This window comes from Urocampus carinirostris, chromosome 1 (genome assembly GCF_059441175.1).
Source record: "Urocampus carinirostris isolate Australia breed hairy pipefish chromosome 1, RoL_Ucar_1.0, whole genome shotgun sequence".
NCBI lineage: Eukaryota > Metazoa > Chordata > Actinopteri > Syngnathiformes > Syngnathidae > Urocampus > Urocampus carinirostris.
Window position 1 is genome coordinate 9,968,444 of NC_142349.1, and position 19,599 is coordinate 9,988,042.

The 19,599-nt window shown below is 40.5% G+C and overlaps 2 protein-coding genes across 2 annotated transcripts in view; both read right to left on the reverse strand.

The window, feature by feature from the left end:
- Nucleotides 1-600: 600 nt before the first annotated feature.
- On the reverse strand, nt 601-2,519 carry LOC148373490 (GTPase IMAP family member 7-like). The gene is given in 2 exon segments (XM_088325972.1): nt 601-2,064; nt 2,357-2,519. Coding segments are annotated over 2 exon segments (1,026 nt in total). The 5' UTR covers nt 2,391-2,519; the 3' UTR covers nt 601-1,072.
- Nucleotides 2,520-5,730: 3,211 nt separating this feature from the next.
- LOC148373491 (ankyrin repeat and fibronectin type-III domain-containing protein 1) overlaps nt 5,731-19,599 on the reverse strand; it is a 40,242-nt gene continuing 26,373 nt past the window's right edge. Inside the window, exons 14-19 of the mRNA XM_088325971.1 lie at nt 19,064-19,230; nt 17,136-17,310; nt 16,914-17,076; nt 10,520-10,686; nt 10,194-10,398; nt 5,731-8,631 (exon numbers count right to left, since the gene is read on the reverse strand). Of these exons, the coding sequence (XP_088182097.1) occupies nt 8,123-8,631; nt 10,194-10,398; nt 10,520-10,686; nt 16,914-17,076; nt 17,136-17,310; nt 19,064-19,230 (1,386 nt within the window). The 3' untranslated portion in view covers nt 5,731-8,122. The remainder of the gene's footprint in view (nt 8,632-10,193; nt 10,399-10,519; nt 10,687-16,913; nt 17,077-17,135; nt 17,311-19,063; nt 19,231-19,599) is intronic.

Here is a 19,599-nt window from a genome sequence, read left to right on the forward strand (position 1 = left end):
GTCATATCCCTCAAGAGGGGTGACCGACAGCAAGACAAACACATACAATAAAGCAAATAAAAGGGAAAAAATAAGAAAAAAAACACACACAAAATTTTTTGGACCATGGCCAACCCAATTGCCCAAACACCCAAACAAGTTAGGCACCTCGGTACCAAAGTTGGTCATGCTTTCGTCCCTCCAGATGAAACGGGACACCAGAAAGCGGCCATGTCACTCGGGTCAGGGTGACACATCACACTCTTTTGTTCAACAGCAGGGCCCGACAGCTTTCACTGGTTTACCCCTGCTGCATCATACGGGTGCCCAGCCCATCCTTAAGAACGCGTCCACAATCCCACTATCCTTTCACAACTCCTCCCCACTCCTCTCTATCACCCACAAGAGCTCTAGCTTCCATTATATTTAGACCCCTTTCCTGCAGTGCACTCATAACACCATCCATCCACGTCAATCGCGGCCTTCCTCTTGGTCTCCTTCCATTGACTTCTGCTCTGTAGATCCTCTTCAACATTCGCTCCTCATCCATCCTCTCCATGTGTTCAAACCAACCGAGTACTCTCTTATCAACACGCTTGCTCAGTTCCACTACTACTCCAGTTCTGTATCTCACAATTTCATTTCGCAAATATCTTGATAAATTAAAAAAAACATATACATGTAAATGTATTGGATTGTTGGCCGTGAGTGCAGTGGAAATTATATTTCTTATGGGGGTACACAGGGACACAGGCCAAGAAATCCAGGTGAGTGCAGTTGTATTGCCTTAAACACGACTTTTATTTGTAATGAAATTACATCTGAATGCGCATTTTGCCCAAAAGTCTCTGATAAACGCTCGTCAGCATGTAAAGCTACAGTTGGTAGTTTGGAGTTGCGCGTGGCTTTGGCGACATTCAGTGGCAGATTAAAAACTGCAGGTTATCGTTTGACTTGAATCAGCTTCTCTCAGCATCGTCTTGCGGGCCGGATGAAATCGGTTGACGGGCCTGAAACGGCCTCTAGGCTTTAGTTTGGGGACCCATGTTTTATTAGCGAAATATGTTCTCGGTTTACTGTGTCCGAAACGTCTTTAGTGTAAGAAGGTTTTCCGATGCTTGTAGAGCACCTTGCTTCCTTCTTTCACTGCGCCCCCCACCACTTTAGCAGCTGAACTGATAGAGAACGGCGATGCGACGAGCCCCACCGCCTTCTCTGCCATTTTGACTTTCTTCAACGCTTTGCTTTGGCCCTTTTCGACAATGCCGGCCCCCTCCGCCGCACCTGTTGCAACGGCGGTCAACAACTCGCACCAGAAGAGCCTCTCTGCCCTGCGCCGGTCCTCCTCCTTCATCCTTTGGAGCTCCGTTTCTTGCACTGTTTCGTCATCATCAAGATGAAGCCACATTGGCGGTCTTTGTGCCTGTATCCTCTCCTGGGTGTCTTTGATGACATTCTGGGCTTCCTTGAACATGTGATCGCTATAGTAACCACCCCTGTTGCCTGTCACCATCTTGTCAATCTTTCTCAAAAGTTGTCCCACTCTTTGTGAAGATGCATTCTTCTCACTGTTCTCAAAGAAGTGAAACCCTCCGTGACAGCTGCTGACAAATGCAGACAGGTTAATACTCTGCTGTAGAAATTCTTCGCTGTGTTTTCCCCACAGCTAGTCTCCCCTTGTGAACAGCACCAATATAAACCTAGTAGCTGCAGGTCCAAAAATTGCTGTGATCCACTCCCGCACGTCCCTCTCCTCTTGAGTGTACCTGCCGGTTTGCATTGTCACTAAGAACACATGCGGACCGGGAGAGGACATTACCACACATCGGCCCACCTCTTTTATGAGCTCTTGAGTGGACAGGTCTGTGTGGTATAACCCCGGCGTGTCGATCACAGAGACGGATCTTCCACCTACTGTGCCTGTCGCTTTCATGCATCGTGAGGTCACGGAACAAGGAGAGGATTCCACCTTGAAGACTGCCTGGCCCAGGATGGTGTTGCCTGAGGAACTCCTCCCTGATCCCGTCTTACCTAGAAGGGCAATCCTCAGCTCAGCCTCTGATGTGGACTGAGATTCATCACAGGCTGCAGCAAAAACATAATAAAATGTAACACTGTGCTCTAACTTACATGTAATACAAATATTCACTCTTTAGAAAAATGTGCTTTAATACAAATTTATTATAACGGATGATTGCACTGCAATTCTGAAAGTTATTCTAATGCACATTATTTACAACGATGTAAGTGCATCCTTCTGATGTTGCTAATAACAATGCAATAATAGCGTTAGTATAAAAACGCAACATTGAGATTCGATCGCTAAATCCCGTTTGCCTTCAACGTCCCAATATGATGCAGTTCTGAAGCGACATACCCCCAGATGACGATGCGTTTTCAGATGTTGACATTCCGGAAGATAAAAAAGCCTTGTCGTGCTACAAAACAGTCGGAATTACTTTTTGAATGCCCTTTTTAATAGGACCGACGAATTATTTTAAAAAGTAAAGCTACGTCATCACTTTCAACTGGAAATAAAAGCTGCATTTGCGTTTTCATGGTGTAATGGCTTAAATTGTCCACACGAGAACACTCGCGTAGTCTACACATGTTCAAACCTGATATTGTTAGAATAGTATTGCACAATAGTATTGCCTTTTACACGCTGGTTAACTACTGTTAAAAGAAAAGAACTCTGAAATTGTTTAATTGATGTTGAAAATGTCAGGAAAAAATGTTAAAACGTCATATCGTCACGTCATATTGTCAGATATAAAAAAATTGTGAATATGCTTGATGGCTGTTGAGATTGTCGTGTTTGTTTTGCTGCTGTTGGTGTCGGTGGATTTGTTCAGACCGAGGACAATCGACTTTGGCCTGGACGGATCTATTGACACTAACAAATATGTTATATAATGAAATTGTGAATATGCTTGATTGCTAATAAGATTTTCGAGAAGGTTTGTTCAAACCTCACTTTGTGTTTGCTGTTAAAAACGTAATATTGGAATATAATATTGTGAATGTGCTTAATTGCTGTTGAGATTGTCATGATTGTTTTCTGTTTTTAGTGTCAATAAATTTGTTCAAACCACAGACCAAAAATAATCGACTTTGGCCTGGACGGATCTATTGACACTAACAAAGATGTTATATAATGAAATTGTGAATATGCTTGATTGCTATTAAGATTTTCGAGAAGGGTTGTTCAAACCTCACATTGTGCTTGCTGTTAAAAAAGTCATATTGAAACATAATATTGTGAATGTGCTTAATTGCTGTTGAGATTGTCATGATTGTTTTCTGTTATTAGTGTCAATAAATTTGTTCAAACAAAAAAAAAATGATATAATGAAATTGTGAATGTGTTTAATTGCTGTTAAAAGTGTCAATAAAAATTGTTCAAACCCCACACATCACTGATACTCAACTGGTTTTCAGGACTCACCATTCTGCCCGAACGACAAGTTGCGACCCAAACAAGAAACACATTACAATTCTCAAAAGTATCCAATGAAAGGATTGTGCACTATAAAGCAGAGATAGTAGACTATATTAACTTTTCCCCCAAAAACTAAATGACCAGAAAAACCAAAACGACTTCAAGTACGGTACCATTTATTCTCCCATATAAGCCAACATCACATAAGCGATTTATTTTTAAAAAGCAGCATACCAAATTAAATTCCAAATATTAACGAAGCATGTACCTAAAAATGTACCTCAACATATATCATTATTTCATTGAGTAGTCACTAAAGATTGATGCACTGGGAAAAAGCTAAAAACATAACATTTTATAACCATTTACTGTACCTTCATTAAGCACTGACTCGTCACTATTTTCGTATTTTGTAATTGTTTTATTCTTGATCACTGTTGTCATTGTTTTACACTTTTCCTTCCCCTTTTCACTAAATTTCTTAGACTCATTCTTATGGGCAGAAAGAGCAAATAAAACCATCAAAGTCTCAATAAAATAAACGATTCTCCCTCTCAAACGCTCCTATTGACTGAACAAGAAAAAGAGATCGAGCAGGGATTTATTGCCATCTACTGTTGAGTAGTGTTATAGACCCTCTGTTTTTCTTCTTATTTTTCCAAGGCCTGTGACCCACTGAAAACAGTTCAACGGCCTACTTTTGGGTGCCGACCCACCAACTGAGAAACACTGCTCTCCATCAGGGGTCACAAACCTTTGTGAGGCTACCAATTAATTGTCCAACAATCCATTATTTGCACCACTTATCCTCACTAGGGTCGCGGGGGCGCTGGAGCCCATCCCAGCTGTCTTTGGGCAGTGGGCAGGGGACACCCTGAACTGGTTGCCAGCCAGTCGCAAGGCACACAGAGACTGACAATTCACTTGCTCGTTCACACCTAGGGTCAATTTGGACAAGGCAATTAATCTGATATACATGTTTTTGGAAAATGGGAGAAAACTGGAGTGCTTGGAGGAAACCCACGCAAGCACGGGGAGAACATGCAAACTCCTCAGAACTGTGCCGCACACGCACTAACCACCGTGCCGCGGTGCTGGAAAAAAAAATACCTGATTAATGTATTACATTTTTTGTATGCCAATAAAGAGTTTTAAATCCGATACCTCGGCTGTATATGAGAAAAATAGATACAAATTAGCCGATCTATATTTCCCGTTTGCATTTAGCTGCGCAAGTTGCGTTTCATTGTCTTTTTGTTTATAAAGCGACCATTTCATCTGGGAAGTGTAACTGTAACATTCATCCATATCAGTAGGGGGCAGCAGATCTTTTTTCTTTTTAGACACTCCCTGGCAATGAGGCACAACAGGGTAAATTATTCAATAATTTGTTTGATGAAACAATAAAACGCACATTTTCAATCCAGTTGCAACTCTTGAACTTATGTGGCAATGACCTGAACAATCTTACGGTTCCCCTGAAACGATCAAAAATGCTTTATTAAAGTTCCCTAATCCCTGCAATAGAGACAACAAAAAGTTAAGAGAGCTAAGTGACAAAAACGGCTATCTGGCAAAAAACAATGACACATAATATTGCTGACTTTGATTATTTTCCTATTTTACGAAAAAAAAAAGTTAGAACTTAGTAAAACGTTTTTTTTGTTCCACTGGCAAATCATTTTTGCTCATTTCAAGTATTATTTTAGTTGAATACCTAGGGAGGAAAACATGATGAAAATATAGTAAAACTTGTATAGCAGGTTAAAAATGTACTAAAATCCTAAATTAAAGCAAAATGAATTACCAAAATGAATAACCCGTGTTACCTCCGGAACCATAGTGATTAAAATAACTTAATATTGTAGATTTAGGCAACATGATAACTTAAACTTGAAAAAAAAGAAAACCTAAAGTGCTACTTGAAAGTGATTTTAAAATATTTTCGACATACCATGTGCCTCAAAATTTGTTGATGAAAAAAAGTCTACCGTGGCTCAAAAAAAGTTGGGAAACACTGTTTTAAAGAATCATTGCAGCTCAAACAACAGTCACATTATTATTTTTTTTAAACTATAAATTTTCCGACTTCTTGTGATCCGGGACTGAGCTGGAGTCTGTTTTCAAGATCTACTTAGGCTAAATGTACAAAGCTATTATTACATTTGATTTTAACCACAGGCTGTTGTTCCTACTTTATAGTTAAGCGGCCACTGTATTTGAATTGTTATCAATTTTACAATCTTTGCCATCTTGTCCCCAAGTGAGATTAGTGTTGTGATGGATAATCAGCGCCTAAGGCCCAACAATTCCAAGCATGTACTTTATTCATTGTCTTAAACAGGAAATTACCTCAAAGCTTCAATAAACTTGCATGAGAGAAGAGAAATAGAATGGATAGAGATGTCAAAGGATTTTTTTGTTAATTGAGAACGGCATTTCGAGACCTTAGTCCGTATACAATACAATACAAGTCATTTATTTTTGTAAAGAGAGTCGGCGAGGTTAAGCAAAGTCTATAATGCTTCAGCTGCAAAAATGCAATCCTTATACTGTACAGTACATTGTGTATTGTCTGATGTGAACAAAAACCAGTCCCAAAGACCACAGCATAGCAGAAAGTTGACAAACATGGCGGCGAACTCAGCTAGGGATCCCACTACGTAAAAGAAATACAAATTTCGCAAACCTATATTTTTTTAAATACAAATTAACATTTGTATGATAGATTAGGTATTTTTGCCTAACATTCAAATCAATGTTATATTTCTTGTTTTTTTACTGAATGGCATGTTTTTTGTACCAGTAGGAGGCACTAAATATTACACATTGTCCCTTTAACACGCTGAATCTGATATAGAACCTTTGAGAATTCCCAAAGTAACACCTATAAGGAAAAACTGAGCAGAGCAATTTACAGAAATCATTACTGACCAGTCAGAGAAATACTATTATAGGTCTGTTGATAACATTGAGTCGATATCTGTCAGATTTGGAGAACTATATAGATATATTTTTCTTCAAAACAATATTCTGTACAATATGTTCCTTTTAGAGTAAAAGGAAGGATATGATTTTATCTGCTGTTTCAGGGCACATTGAAAATACATCAATACAGAATACATAGCTTAGCAGAGCTTCCAGAGATATTAAATTATTCATTTGATAATACAGTCATAGAACTATTTCACTCTGCTATTCCTAAATTAATTATTATTAGCATTTTGCCTTCCAAAGATTTTATTTTATATTAATCCCTCCCTTCCACGGTTTTAAGAATCAGTTCGGTTCACTAAAACTATATGAAAGCTTGCTTTCTTTTCTCTGCTGCGCATGGATTTTTTTTTTTTTGTCCGAATTTTATTGCTAAGTATTGCGTCAACTACTGACCCAGATACAGCACGTCAGCCTCACCTGTCATCATAGAAATATAAAAATACATGAAAAGGTTAAACTGATTTAGTGTTCAAGTTCTTTCTCGTTTAGCAATACAATTAGTATGTAACGTGCTGAGCATCCACATATAAAGAGTGAGGCATGCAATTCTCTTGGCTCATAGCAGAGGGCAATAATGATACCAACAATTCTGATTTGGCACACTTTTTAGCCCCAAATAAAGAATTAGTGATCGTATTGCCAAGCTAACAACAGGTCAAGACGTCCAGTCATTTTTCTTCTCGTTGTATGGACTTTTTCATAATGGAGGATTACTTTCCTATTAATTATTTTTTTCAAAGGGAAAAAAAAAAATTCAATTCTAAGTTAAAGTAAGAGAAGAAACATTTCTTTTATATGCTACTGTTTATATTCTTTCTTTCTCTGCCGATCAAATTATGAATAAGAGATAAGTTCATTTATTTGTAAATCTGACTGTGTCTCACCAGACATGAGCCTCACAGTGCGTCACTGTCATCACCACAGTTTTGGTTGCAAGAAACATAACATTTGCATTCTAGATGTTTACATTTAAAATGTTGTGTTTTGATTGGAGCTGATTCGGTACAGTGGTATGATCAGCAAACATTTTCGGGACCTAACAATTTCTCAAATGCTCTCAAGGGGGTACATCCATCATTATACCGTATGTAGCTGTGCATATTTTCATTAGATTTAATTCCTGTAAATGTATTTATTCATCTTACATATTTTAGCTCATTACTTTGTATTTTTGTAGGAACCATTTCACTTTTTTAATACATGTAGGTACTTATTCATTTGAATACAAGAATAATTTAAATATAACGGGATAAGCTTTACACCGAAAAACAAAAGCGCCCAGATGGTGAAGGTGCTGTATTTGGGGGAGATCAGGTGGCTTCTCCTGCTGTACTTGCCCAAGACACACCACAGGAACTGATGCCTCGACGACCCCGAAGGTGAATGGATTCGTGGACCGTAAAATATATGTGCGGTACCAGTAAATAAAAATGATCGTGTTGATGTAATAATGTCAATGAGGTAAATCAGCTGACCTGCAGCTGCATAATTTAGTTTAGTCTCTGTAGACAACATATCAGGACGAGCTGTTAAATGGTCTCTCCCATTCTGCCTGATTCCTAACAGAGAAATGCATTCCCCTAAATGGGACCTGCAGAGATAAGCTGTTTTCTGAGAGGTCTCCGGTATCACATACCAAAGTGTGGGAGCTGTTCAGGTCCTGTTAAAATGGAACAATATGGTAAGAGTTTGTGTCTTTCAAACTTATTGGCCACAAATGGTCCCATCCATTAAGTTTGAATTCCCTGACTCAAAGCAGCTCATTTTCTCACCAAGCCCCAGTCCAATGCTTTGAAACATATCCAACACAGTGGGTACAGAAGGAATACTCGGGGTCTCCTCTTCAATCAGACTCAGTGTAGGTAAAATATCCACCAACTCTGCCATTTCCATTGGGCAGATAACTTCGGAAATGCTGGGGAAGAAATGTTCCGTCCCGCTGGGGAACTCGGGTGCTTCTAAAGCTGCGAATCCAACTTGGGGCAATTCAACAGCTGCAGACTCCAGGCCGGATTCAATTAGAGTTGCACACTCCATTTCTGGTTGGCTGATGCTTGTTGAATCCACCGCAGATTGGACGCTGATGTCAACAGGGTATCCTCCCTTTGCTACACCTTCCAATAACATTTCTTCAACAGCAACCATATTTCCTGTTGTGGAGGGGACGTCAGTCGTGACCACATTTGGTGGGTTAGGCATGTTGACTAAAGTCTCTGAAAGGAGAGCATACAAAAAATTATGAATTGAGGTAAAGGTAATACCAAATTCTTAAAGATCAAAAATGTGAGGAAGTAGTTTTTGCCTTGAATCTATCTATTTGAATTATTTTGTGAGATTCTGCATTTTAAAGACAGCCTGTTCTGTCTTTTTCATCCTGACCTGTGACATTATTGGAGGAACACCAAAACCCTAGCAAGCCAGTCACCATATTGTTTTACTTTTTAAGTAGTCAAAAAAGGTATCAGTGTTTTAAGTTTTGGTAGTTTTTGTGGAGAATCCCTAGGCGTTGTGTCGTAGATGGATGCAGTTATTGGTTCAATGTAAGGCGAGTACCCAAAAAGGACTATCTGGCAAAAAAACAAAACAAAAAACACACAAAGTGCCGCCAACAGGGGGATGGCTGGAACCCATCAACAAAAAGTGGCCACAGCCTCGTCGGAAAAACACGAGGATGGCTGGCCAAAAATCTAGCTGGGAACCAAGAACGATAAGTGGCAACAACCACGAAGCCGGCTGGAAATAAACCAGGCAACATTGCAAAACAGGTCCAACTCCAGGGTAGCCAATCAAAAAACACGCGGTGAGCAGACAGGCCAACCAGGGACCAACAACAAAAAGCAGCAACGGCTATGGCTACAAACGTGAAGTTGGTCTGAAATAAACCAAGAAAGATAGCAAAATCTAGCAAGCCAAACAACACACGGTGGGTGCAGCCAACAAGGTCCTACCAGGAACAAACAGAAAAGAAAAGTCCTCGGCAGCCCTGATGCTAATGGGGGGCTAGCCGGACAAAAATATACCAACAGCAACACACGTGGTGAGAAATACAAACGGAAAGCCACAATGGCCTAACTAAAAGGAAGCGAAGTTCTAATTCCTTCCACCAAAAATGAGCAGTCTGTTTCAGAGCTGGCCTCACATGTCCTGTCAATAAGATTCCTTCTTTTGGAAGCATTGTGTTCCTTCAGTGACATCACAGCTCTACAGCGAACAAGCCAGATGAGTCAACTTGGATATTAAGTTTATTTTAGTCCCTGCATGAAATATATGATACAACATATTCATATCAGGGCAGCACGGCGGCGCAGTGGTTAGCGCATGTGCGGCACAGTTCATGTCTTGGGAACCTCCTGCGTGGGTTCAAATCCAGCTCCAGACTTCCTGTGCGGAGTTTGTATGTTCTCCCCGTGCTTGCGTGGGTTTCCTCCGGGCACTCCGGTTTCCTCCCACATTCCAAAAACATGCATTTCAGGTGAATTGGCCGGTCCGAATTGTCCCTAAGTCTGAATGAGCGAGTGAGTTGTCTGTCCCTGTGTGCCCTGCGATTGGCTGGCAACCAATTCAGGGTGTCCCCTGCCCACTGCCCGATGATTGCTGGGATGGGCTCCAGCACCCCCGCAACCCTACTGAGGATAAGCGGTGTAGCTAATGAGATGAGATGAGATATTCATATCATTGTGGGGAGGAACACGACACATTATCTGCCTGATTGAAAAAAAGTTTGTTTGGAATATTGTGATGGTGTTTTATTTGTTGGCATTGAAAACAATCATACCTGTGGTGGCCCTTTTTGACTGGAGTCGAATGGGCCACATCAGCCTTGTGGTCAGTCTTTCACCATCGTCTTCAGTGTCAGGGCAGGGCGGCGGGTCTCCACCCATCACCAACCCAAGGGGCACAGCTCCGACCCACTGCTTGGACCGGACACACTGCAAACAGTCCATAATCCAGCGGGCGTCTCGCCACACAACATGTAGACGCTGATAAGAAATGATTATTGGGTTTGCAAGTTTGGAATTAGCATATAAACTTATTGACCTCTTGCTTTTTTGTGAGGGTAGTGTTCACATAATAGCAACTGAGGAGTTTGTTAGCTCTTACATGGGAAAGCTCAGTGACATGGTTGAGACGATCGCGGGCCACTTGCACCTCTCTGGTGTCCAGCGCCTCCCGCAGAGCCTGCTGAGCCAGCTGAATGTCCATCTCCAGTCTGACCCAAGCCCGACAGTACAGCGACACAAAATCCCTTTTATACGTCCAAAGGTGAACTGCATACAATGAGAGTTAATGGGGAAATGTGAATTACTAACATGGAGCAGCCAAAGTACCAATTAGGTGGCTTGACTGTATTCCAAGGCTAGGAATCACGAAATGGGGTCAAGAGAAGGAGACCTTTAATACTTGATTATAAAGCCATGTGAAATTTTAAAGGAGTTGTACAGAATTAGAAACGTTTTACTCTCCTCTGTCATATTCTGACTTTTGTCATCAATGCAGCCTAAATTAATTTGTTCATGATGCACATGCAAGTAAGTGTATTAACATACCTGTTAACAACCTCAACCAATTGCTCCCTTACTAATCATTGTAATTCTCCTCATTAAGAGATAGTAAACCTTACAAACCCAACACAGTATCTATTTAACAATGGCTAGACAGATGATGTACAATACCGCCACAATATTAGCTACCTATGATTATGTTGTCTGCTACCAGTGACTGAGACAAGCTGGGTGGTTAGAGCTGTAATGGGCAATAGATTGGTCTAACAAAAAATATTTTTAAAAGTTTTTTCTCAAACAAAAATTGTTTTATATATATATATATATATATATATATATATATATATATATATATATATATATATATATATATATATATATATATTCTCAATTGGATTGAGGTCTGGACTTTGACTTGGCAATTCTAATACTTTGATATGTTACTTGATCATTGTCTTGTTGGAAGACAAACCTCCGTCCAAGTCTCAGGTCTTTTGCGGACTCCATCAGGTTTTCTTCCAGAATGGTCCTGTATTTTGCTCCATTTTGGCTTAATTTATACAGAGACTTGATTACACACAGGTGGATTCCATTTATCATCGTTAGTCATTTAGATCAACATTGAATCATTCAGAGATCCTCACTGAACATCTTGACAAAATTTGCTGCACTGAAAGTAAAGGGGCTGAATAATTTTGCACACCCACTTTTTTGTTTTTTTATTTGTTAAAAGGTTTAAAATATCCAATAAAGTGTGTTCCACTTCATAATTGTGTCCCACATTGTTGATGCTTCACAAGAAATTAGTTTTATATCTTGATGTTTGAAGTCTAAAATGTGGCAAAAGGTCACACAGTTTAAGGGGGCCAAATAGTTTCGCAAGGCACTGTATATATATATATATATATATATATATATATATATATATATATATATATATATATATATATATATATATATATATATATATATATATACAGTGCATCCGGAAAGTATTTGATCTCTTATCACAAAATTCTACACAAAATACTCCATTATGACAATGTGAAAAAGTTTTTTTTTTTTTTACTTTTTGGGAATTTATTAAAAATATAAAACTAAGAAATCACATTTACATAAGTATTCACAGCCTTTGCCATGAAGCTCAAAATTGAGCTCAGGTGCATCTTTTTTCCACTGATCATCCTTGATATCTTTCCACAGCTTAATTGGAGTCCACCTGCAGTAATTTCAGTTGATTGGACATGATTTGGAAAGGCACACACCTGTCTACATAAGGTCCCACCGTTGAGTGTGCATGTCAGAGCACAAACACCAAGAATGATGTCAAAAGAACTGTCTGTAGACCTGCGAGACAGGATTGTCTTGAGGCACAAATCTGGGGAAGGATACAGAAAAAATTCTGCTGCTTTGAAGGTCCCAATGAGCACAGTGGCCTCCATTATTCGTAAATGGAAGACATTTGGAACCACCAGGACTCTTCCTAGAGCTGGCCGGCCTTCTGAACTGAGCGATCGGGGAAGAAGGGCCTTAGTCAGGGAGGTGACCAAGAACCCGATGGTCACTCTGTCAGAGCTCCAGCGTTCCTCTGTGGAGAGAGGAGAGCCTTCCAGAAGGACAACCATCTCTGCAGCAATCCACCAATCAGGCCTGTATGGTAGAGTGGCCAGACGAAAGCCACTCCTGAGTAAAAGGAACATGGAAGCCCGTCTGGAATTTGCCAAAAAGCACCTGAATGACTCTCAGACCATGAGAAACAAAATTCTCTGGTCTGATGAGGCAAAGATTGAACTCTTTGGTGTGAATGCCAGGCGCCATGTTTGGAGGAAACCAGGCACCGCTCATCACCAGGCCAATACTATCCCTACAGTGAAGCATGGTGGTGGCAGCATCATGCTGTGGGGATGTTTTTCAGCAGCAGGAACTGGCAGACTAGTCAGGATAGAAGGAAAAATGAATGCAGCGATATATAGGGATGTAGGGATGACAACGACCTAGCCTACAGAGAGGAGGTGGAGCAGTTGGTGGGCTGGTGCAGGGACAACAGCCTGGTCCTGAATGTTGACAAAACTAAAGAGATCATTGTCGACTTTAGGAAAAACCAGCCCAACCATGCCCCACTTTGCATCAACAACAAGGCTGTGGAGGTTGTCAGCAGTATCAAGTTCCTAGGGGTGCACATTACAAACAAACTCACCTGGTCCGTGAACACTGCATCACTGGTTAAGAGGGCACAGCAGCGCCTGTACTTCCTGCGGAGGATGAGGAGAGCCCACCTGCCCCCACCCTCCCTCATCACATTCTACAGGGGCACCATAGAGAGTATCCTGACCAGCTGTATCTCTGTGTGGTGTGGAGGCTGCAGCGCTACCGACTGGGGTAGTGTGAGGAGGGTAACGAGGACAGCAGAGAAAATAATCGGGACTACACTTCCCTCCATTCAGGACATTGGCCAGAAGCGCTGCCTATCCCATGCTAAGAACATTACCGGGGACCCCTCTCACCCCCATCATGGACTGTTCACTCTGCTAGCCTCTGGGAAGAGGTTCTGCAGTGCGCGGTGCAGGACCACCAGGCTCCGCAATAGTCTAGTCCCCCTGGTCATTAGACTGTTAAATGGTCAATCTAACATATAGTTAACTTAAATCTAAACGGCTGCTAATCTGACTTTTTGCACTACTGGCAGTTTTTTATAGCTTGCCACTCATTGCACATTGCTCTCTGCACTATGGTAATTACAGCGTTATTGTTACAGTGTTAATGTTACTGTGTACCTGACTTGTTAACCTGACTGCCCATTTTGCACATCTGGTTAGCTACTCTTCTTGCACTATCGGCACTATGGTAAAATACTATACGTAGCCAATTACAATACAACTTTATTTATATCTGTACATTCAAGGAAACTGTGGGGGTCAGATGCATCGACATTTCGTTCTGTATACACGTGTACTAGAATGACAATAAAGTAGATCTGAATCTGAATCTGAATCTGAATATAGAAATATCCTGGATGAAAACCTGCTCCAGAGCGCTCTTGACCTCAGGCTGGGGCGAAGGTTCATTTTTCAGCAGGACAACGACCCAAAGCACACAGCCAAGATCTCAAAAGATTGGCTTCAGAACCACTCCGTGAATGTCCTGGAGTGGCCCAATCAGAGTCCAGACTTGAATCCGATCGAACATCTCTGGAGAGATCTGAAAATGGCTGTGCACAAACGTCTCCCATCCAACCTGATTGAGCTTGAGACTTATTGCAAAGAAGAATTGGCAAAACTGCCTAAAGATAGGTGTGCTAAACTTGTGGGATCATATTCAAAAAGACTTGAGGCTGTATTTGCTGCCAAAGGTGGAGCAACAAAGTATTAAGCAAAGGCTGTGAGAACTTATGTAAATGTGATTTCTTAGTTTTCTATTTTTAATAAATTCAAAAAAAGTAAAAAAAAACTTTTTCACATTGTCATAATGGAGTATTTTGTGTAGAATTTTGAGATAAGAGATGAAATTAATACAATTTTGAATAAGGCTGTAACATAACAAAATGTGGAAAAAGTGAAGCGCTGTGAATACTTTCCGGATGCACTGTATATACAAACACGCACATTTTATATATTTAATAAATATACAGGTCTTTCTAAAAGAATAGCATATTGTGAAAATTGTGATAAAGTGAATTATTTTCTGTAATGTACTGATAATCATTAGACCTTTATATATTTTAGATTTATTACACACAACTGAAGTAGTTCAAACCTTTTCTTGTTTTAATATTGATGATTTGGGCAAAAATGGTAAGGAGAAACCCCAAATCCCTATCTCAAATACTTAGCATATTTCATTTGGCTAATTAAAAAAATGGGTTTTTAATTAAAAACAACAACAATAATAAACCTCAAAATAACTATGTTCAGTTATGCACTCAATACTTGGTCGGGAATCCTTTTGCAGGAATGACTGCTTCAATGTGGCGTGGCATGGGGCAATCAGCCTGTGGCATTGCTGATGATTTATGAAGGTCCGTCCAGGATGCTTCTATAGCGGCCTTAATCCACAGTGTTGGGTCTGGAGTCTCTCAACTTCCTCTTCACACTATCCCACAAGGAGAGTTGTAAGGCCAATTGAGTAACACCATGGTCAGTAAACCATTTACCAGTGGTTTTGGCACTGTGAGCGGGTGCCAGGTTGTGCTGAAAAATAAATTATTCATGTCCATAAAGCTTCTATGCAGATAGAAGTATGAAGTGCTCCGAAATCTCCTGATAGCCAGCTGCATTGACCCTGCCCTTGAAAAAACCCAGTGCACCAACACCAACAGCTGACCTGGCGCCCCAGGCTATCACTGACTTGACACCGGACTTAAGGAATTTTTTTTCTCCACAGTCTTCCTCCAAACTCTGGCACCTTGATTTTGAAAGGACATGCAAAATTTGCGTTCATCCAAAAAAGTACTTTGCTCCAAGCAACAGTCCAGTGTTACTTCTCTGTCGCTCAGGTCAGCCGTTTATGCCGCTGATTTTGATTCAAAAGTGGCTTGACCTGGGGAATGCCAGTTTCCTGCACACGCCTGTGCACTGTGGCTCTGGATGCTTCTACTCCAGATTCAGTCCACTGATTCCTGATACGGCACTCTGAGAACAGCCTATTCGCGCAGAGATTTTGCTTTGTGTCAAACCCTCTTGCTTGAGGGTGTCACTGGTGGCCATCTGGCCAGCAGTCAAGATGGCCAGCAGTCAGGTCAGCAGTCTTACCCATGATTGCGGTTTTGAGTAATGAACCAGGCTGGGAATGCTAATATTTTGTGATAGGAATTTTGCTGTTCATGAGCTGTATGCCAAAATCATTAATATTAAAGCAATAAAATTCCTGAAATATTTCAGTCGGTGCGCAATGAATCTAAAATATATCAAAATATCATTTTTACCATTAGACAATGAAAATAAATCACAATATGCTAATTCTTTTAAAGGGACTTAAAATGGCCAAAATGCATACGTAGACAGGTATAGCATTTCTTAGACGTGTTCAAATAAACTTTTCTTTCATCTTTCTTGGGGTTAGGGTTGGCATTTGTATTCAACTAGAAGCAGGCCTTTTAATTACTTTCAACATTTCCATGCAACACGAACAAAAACAAACAAAAAGGAAGCACGGGGACAAGCATGATATCACTCTCCAGCACGTCCCACTGTCCCCTATTCCCTTCTTCCTAATGAATTCCGCCCCATACAGCTTTGCTAAAAGTAAGATAAAAGCATGTAGGTGCAGTGGAAAATAAAGAATAAGGGCTCTTTGAACTCAGTTTGCATTGTTAATTCATGCTTAATAGAAAAAATATTGAACTTTCAAAACCTCAAAAGACACACCCCATCTTTTACAGTAATTTTAAAAAGCTATCATCCAGAGTTTTACTCACTTGAATGTAGCCTTTTTTTAAGGTCTGACAGTGCTTCACTTTCTATCCAAAAAGTAAACCAACTTTTTAGGTTTTCGTGATGAAATAACACAGTGCAGAGAGTATATTCTAACCCAAGCACTTTGGTCACAAGTTGATTCATAATCTTCAAAACTTAATGACTTCCACAAAAATAATTAAAGGGACAGTGTGTATTATGGCATGCCTCTTAGTGATAAGAAAAACTGTCATTCATAAAAACAAAACAATATTGATTTTAACGATAAACAAAAATATATGAACTATGATGAAAACGTGCATTTTTAAAATACTATCATATTGAGAAATTTGTGGGAGCAAAAACAACTAATTTTCCTGCATCTGGATACCACTGGTACTCACAAAACCCTCAACCTCGAGAAAGGCTGGCCAAAAATAAAAAAATAGAAGAAAAATGGTGCAGTTTGGTCACTTTGAGTCCCTGTAGTTTGTATTCTTCTTTATGCTCGTTTATGTTGCATTACACAACACAGGGGCATCTAGTGGTCAAAAAGTACACAATGTCCCTTTAAGGATGTGTGAAGTTGGCTTTTGAACCTACCCAGCTCAAAGATCTGCAGGGGCATGGTAAGTCCAGGTTCTTTGGTCCCTAGAAGAGGCCAGTAGCTGGAACTAAAGTCTTCACTTGGAGGGAGGAGCAGCAGCATGGACACTTTGTCTCCTAACTGCATCAGCTCTCTTGTGTATATGCCATACTGATAAGCCTGTTAGAGACAAAAGTGGTAATTTTCCAGCTTTTTTCAAACTGTCGATCTGTGTTTACCCTGTAGAGGGGGATGTTGAGCTTCGTTAGAAGATGCAAAACTGCTGCTCTCAGGGCCCTGATAAACTCCACCAGGCTGCTGTTCTCCAAGTCGTCATCCTTGCTGCCCAGCAGGTTCTGAACACCGTCACTAGTCGTTTCATAAACATTACTCTGGAGCCATTCCCACTCTTCTCTACAAAGTTCATATGAAATGCGTTATCGATAACAACGTCACACAACCCTCTCTTTACTCTGATAACAAAATACAGTATGCATCCATTAAAAAGTTAAAGGTAATCAATTTCCAGGAACTCAAAGGTGCTGTACGGAATATGAAACTTCTACTCAAGGACGCCATCTTATGACTTAAGTCATCATTGCAGCCTCTGTCAAGCTCCTCATGTGGCATGTCAACTACGAGCGTTTCTTAGACCCACTCAGATAAACTCTCCTTTTTTAAAATCTTTTTGAAGGTTTGGGTTGGCGTTTGGACTGCACTTGAAACAGGCCTTTTCTTACTTTCACTATTTTCATGCTACGCTGAGACAAAACTGCTGACGAGCATGAAATCACTCTACGCCCCCTGTTCCTGCTTCCTAATGTGTGTGTGCTCTGAAATGCGTTGCTAGAAGTATGCAAGCAGATAAGTGGGGTGGGAATTATTATAAAGGCTCCTTCAACTCAATTGGGAATTGTTAACATCCATCCATTATCTGCACCGCTCATCCTTAGTAGGGTCGCAGGGGTGCTGGAGCCCGTCCCAGCTATCTTTGGGCAGTGGGCAGGGGACACCCTGAACTGGTTGCCAGCCAGTCGCAGGGCACACAGGGACAGACAATTCGCTCGCTCATTCACACCTAGGGACAATTTGGACCGGCCAATTAACCTGACATGCATGTTCTTGGAATGTGGGAGGAAACCGGAGTGCCCGAAGAAAACCCACGCAAGCACAGGGAGAACATGCAAACTCCACACAGAAAGGCTCGATCTCATGACCTCAGAACTGTGCCACACACATGCTAACCACTGCGCCGCCTTGCTGCCCAATAGTTAACATGTGCTTAATAAATAAAATGTTCTACATTCAACTTTTCAAGTACGGTACACCTAAAAACGACGCACCACATCTTTAAGCAGGAATAGATTTCCTTTTGGAGAATTGCAAGTGCTCAATAACAACTTTCTTGTCCTATCTCGGTTTAAAATTGTGAGATAGATTTACAGTTAATGAGTTAAACTTAGGTGCGAAATAACTTCCACATAATGGAAGAGATGAAACCTTACTATCCATCCATCCATCCATTATCTGCACCGCTTATCCTCAGTAGGGTCGCAGGGAACCTTACTATACGTTTGTAAATATTGATTTGATCAACTTTTCAGTAATACGAGTTTGGCCCTTTTTCTCGACATTAGTGTCTTGAGAGTTACTTTATTGTATATGGACAATTCAATCAGACAAATGCAAAGCTTGCAGCTTAAACAGAAAATGCAAATTTACACTTCCCATCCCTGAACTGTCTCTTTACAGTTAATAACAATATTAATTCATTTATTTATCAACTGCTTATACTCTATAGTATTAAAGGGGTGCTAGAGCATTACCCAGAAGGCAGTTGGAGGGGTACACGTGGGACTGGTTGCTAGCTAATCCAAAAGCACACAGAGACAGACAATCAAACATGTTCTCTATCATACCTAGAGATAATTTGGACTCCCTTATTAACCTAAAATGCACGTTTTTTAGAATATGAGAGGAAACTTAAGTAAAAGGAGAAAACGTACCTAGGCACCGGGAAAACATGCAAACTCCCTATTACATATAACAAAAACAAATCCAATAGTTGACTGCAATTTCTTCCTGGCATTTGTGTTCAATTTTTTTTTTTCTCAAATTGGAGATTAATGTGTAAACCTAAGGATGACTTTTTATATCGACATTGCACCTGGTGACATGGGCGTTGTGTCTGACCCGTGTATGGCAGAGTAAGTTGGGTAGTCTTTTAGGCACTAGAACTCTGATCTGGTCCACTGAGCTCCAAAGTTTCAGGATGCCCACATAAAGCCCCGATTTAGCCAACTGATTGCAGTGCCTATGGTAGTCCAGTTTCTCCTAGGAAAAAAAAGGCAAATTGTTGGTTAATTCAAGGGATGCACTTTTATTGCATGTGACGTTTAATAGCATCAATTGAGTATCAATCTGCTTTAGCATAACCAAGGGTTTTCAACTCCCACTGTGCATAAAAAAAGCTGCTGGAGAGATGTTTGTCGGTGTTAAAGCTTTTTTTGTGCGCCTTGAGCAAAGCAACAAAGTACATTTAGAGAGATGTGAGTTGAATTCCCTTTTTTGAGACGTATGGATTGGATTTTATCTGACTTGTTTTAGAAAATCACTGCTCATGTCAGAATATCTGTAGATGTGCAAAAAGGGCTAAGATGCATATATACAGTATATATATAGATAGCACTGCAGGAAAGAGGT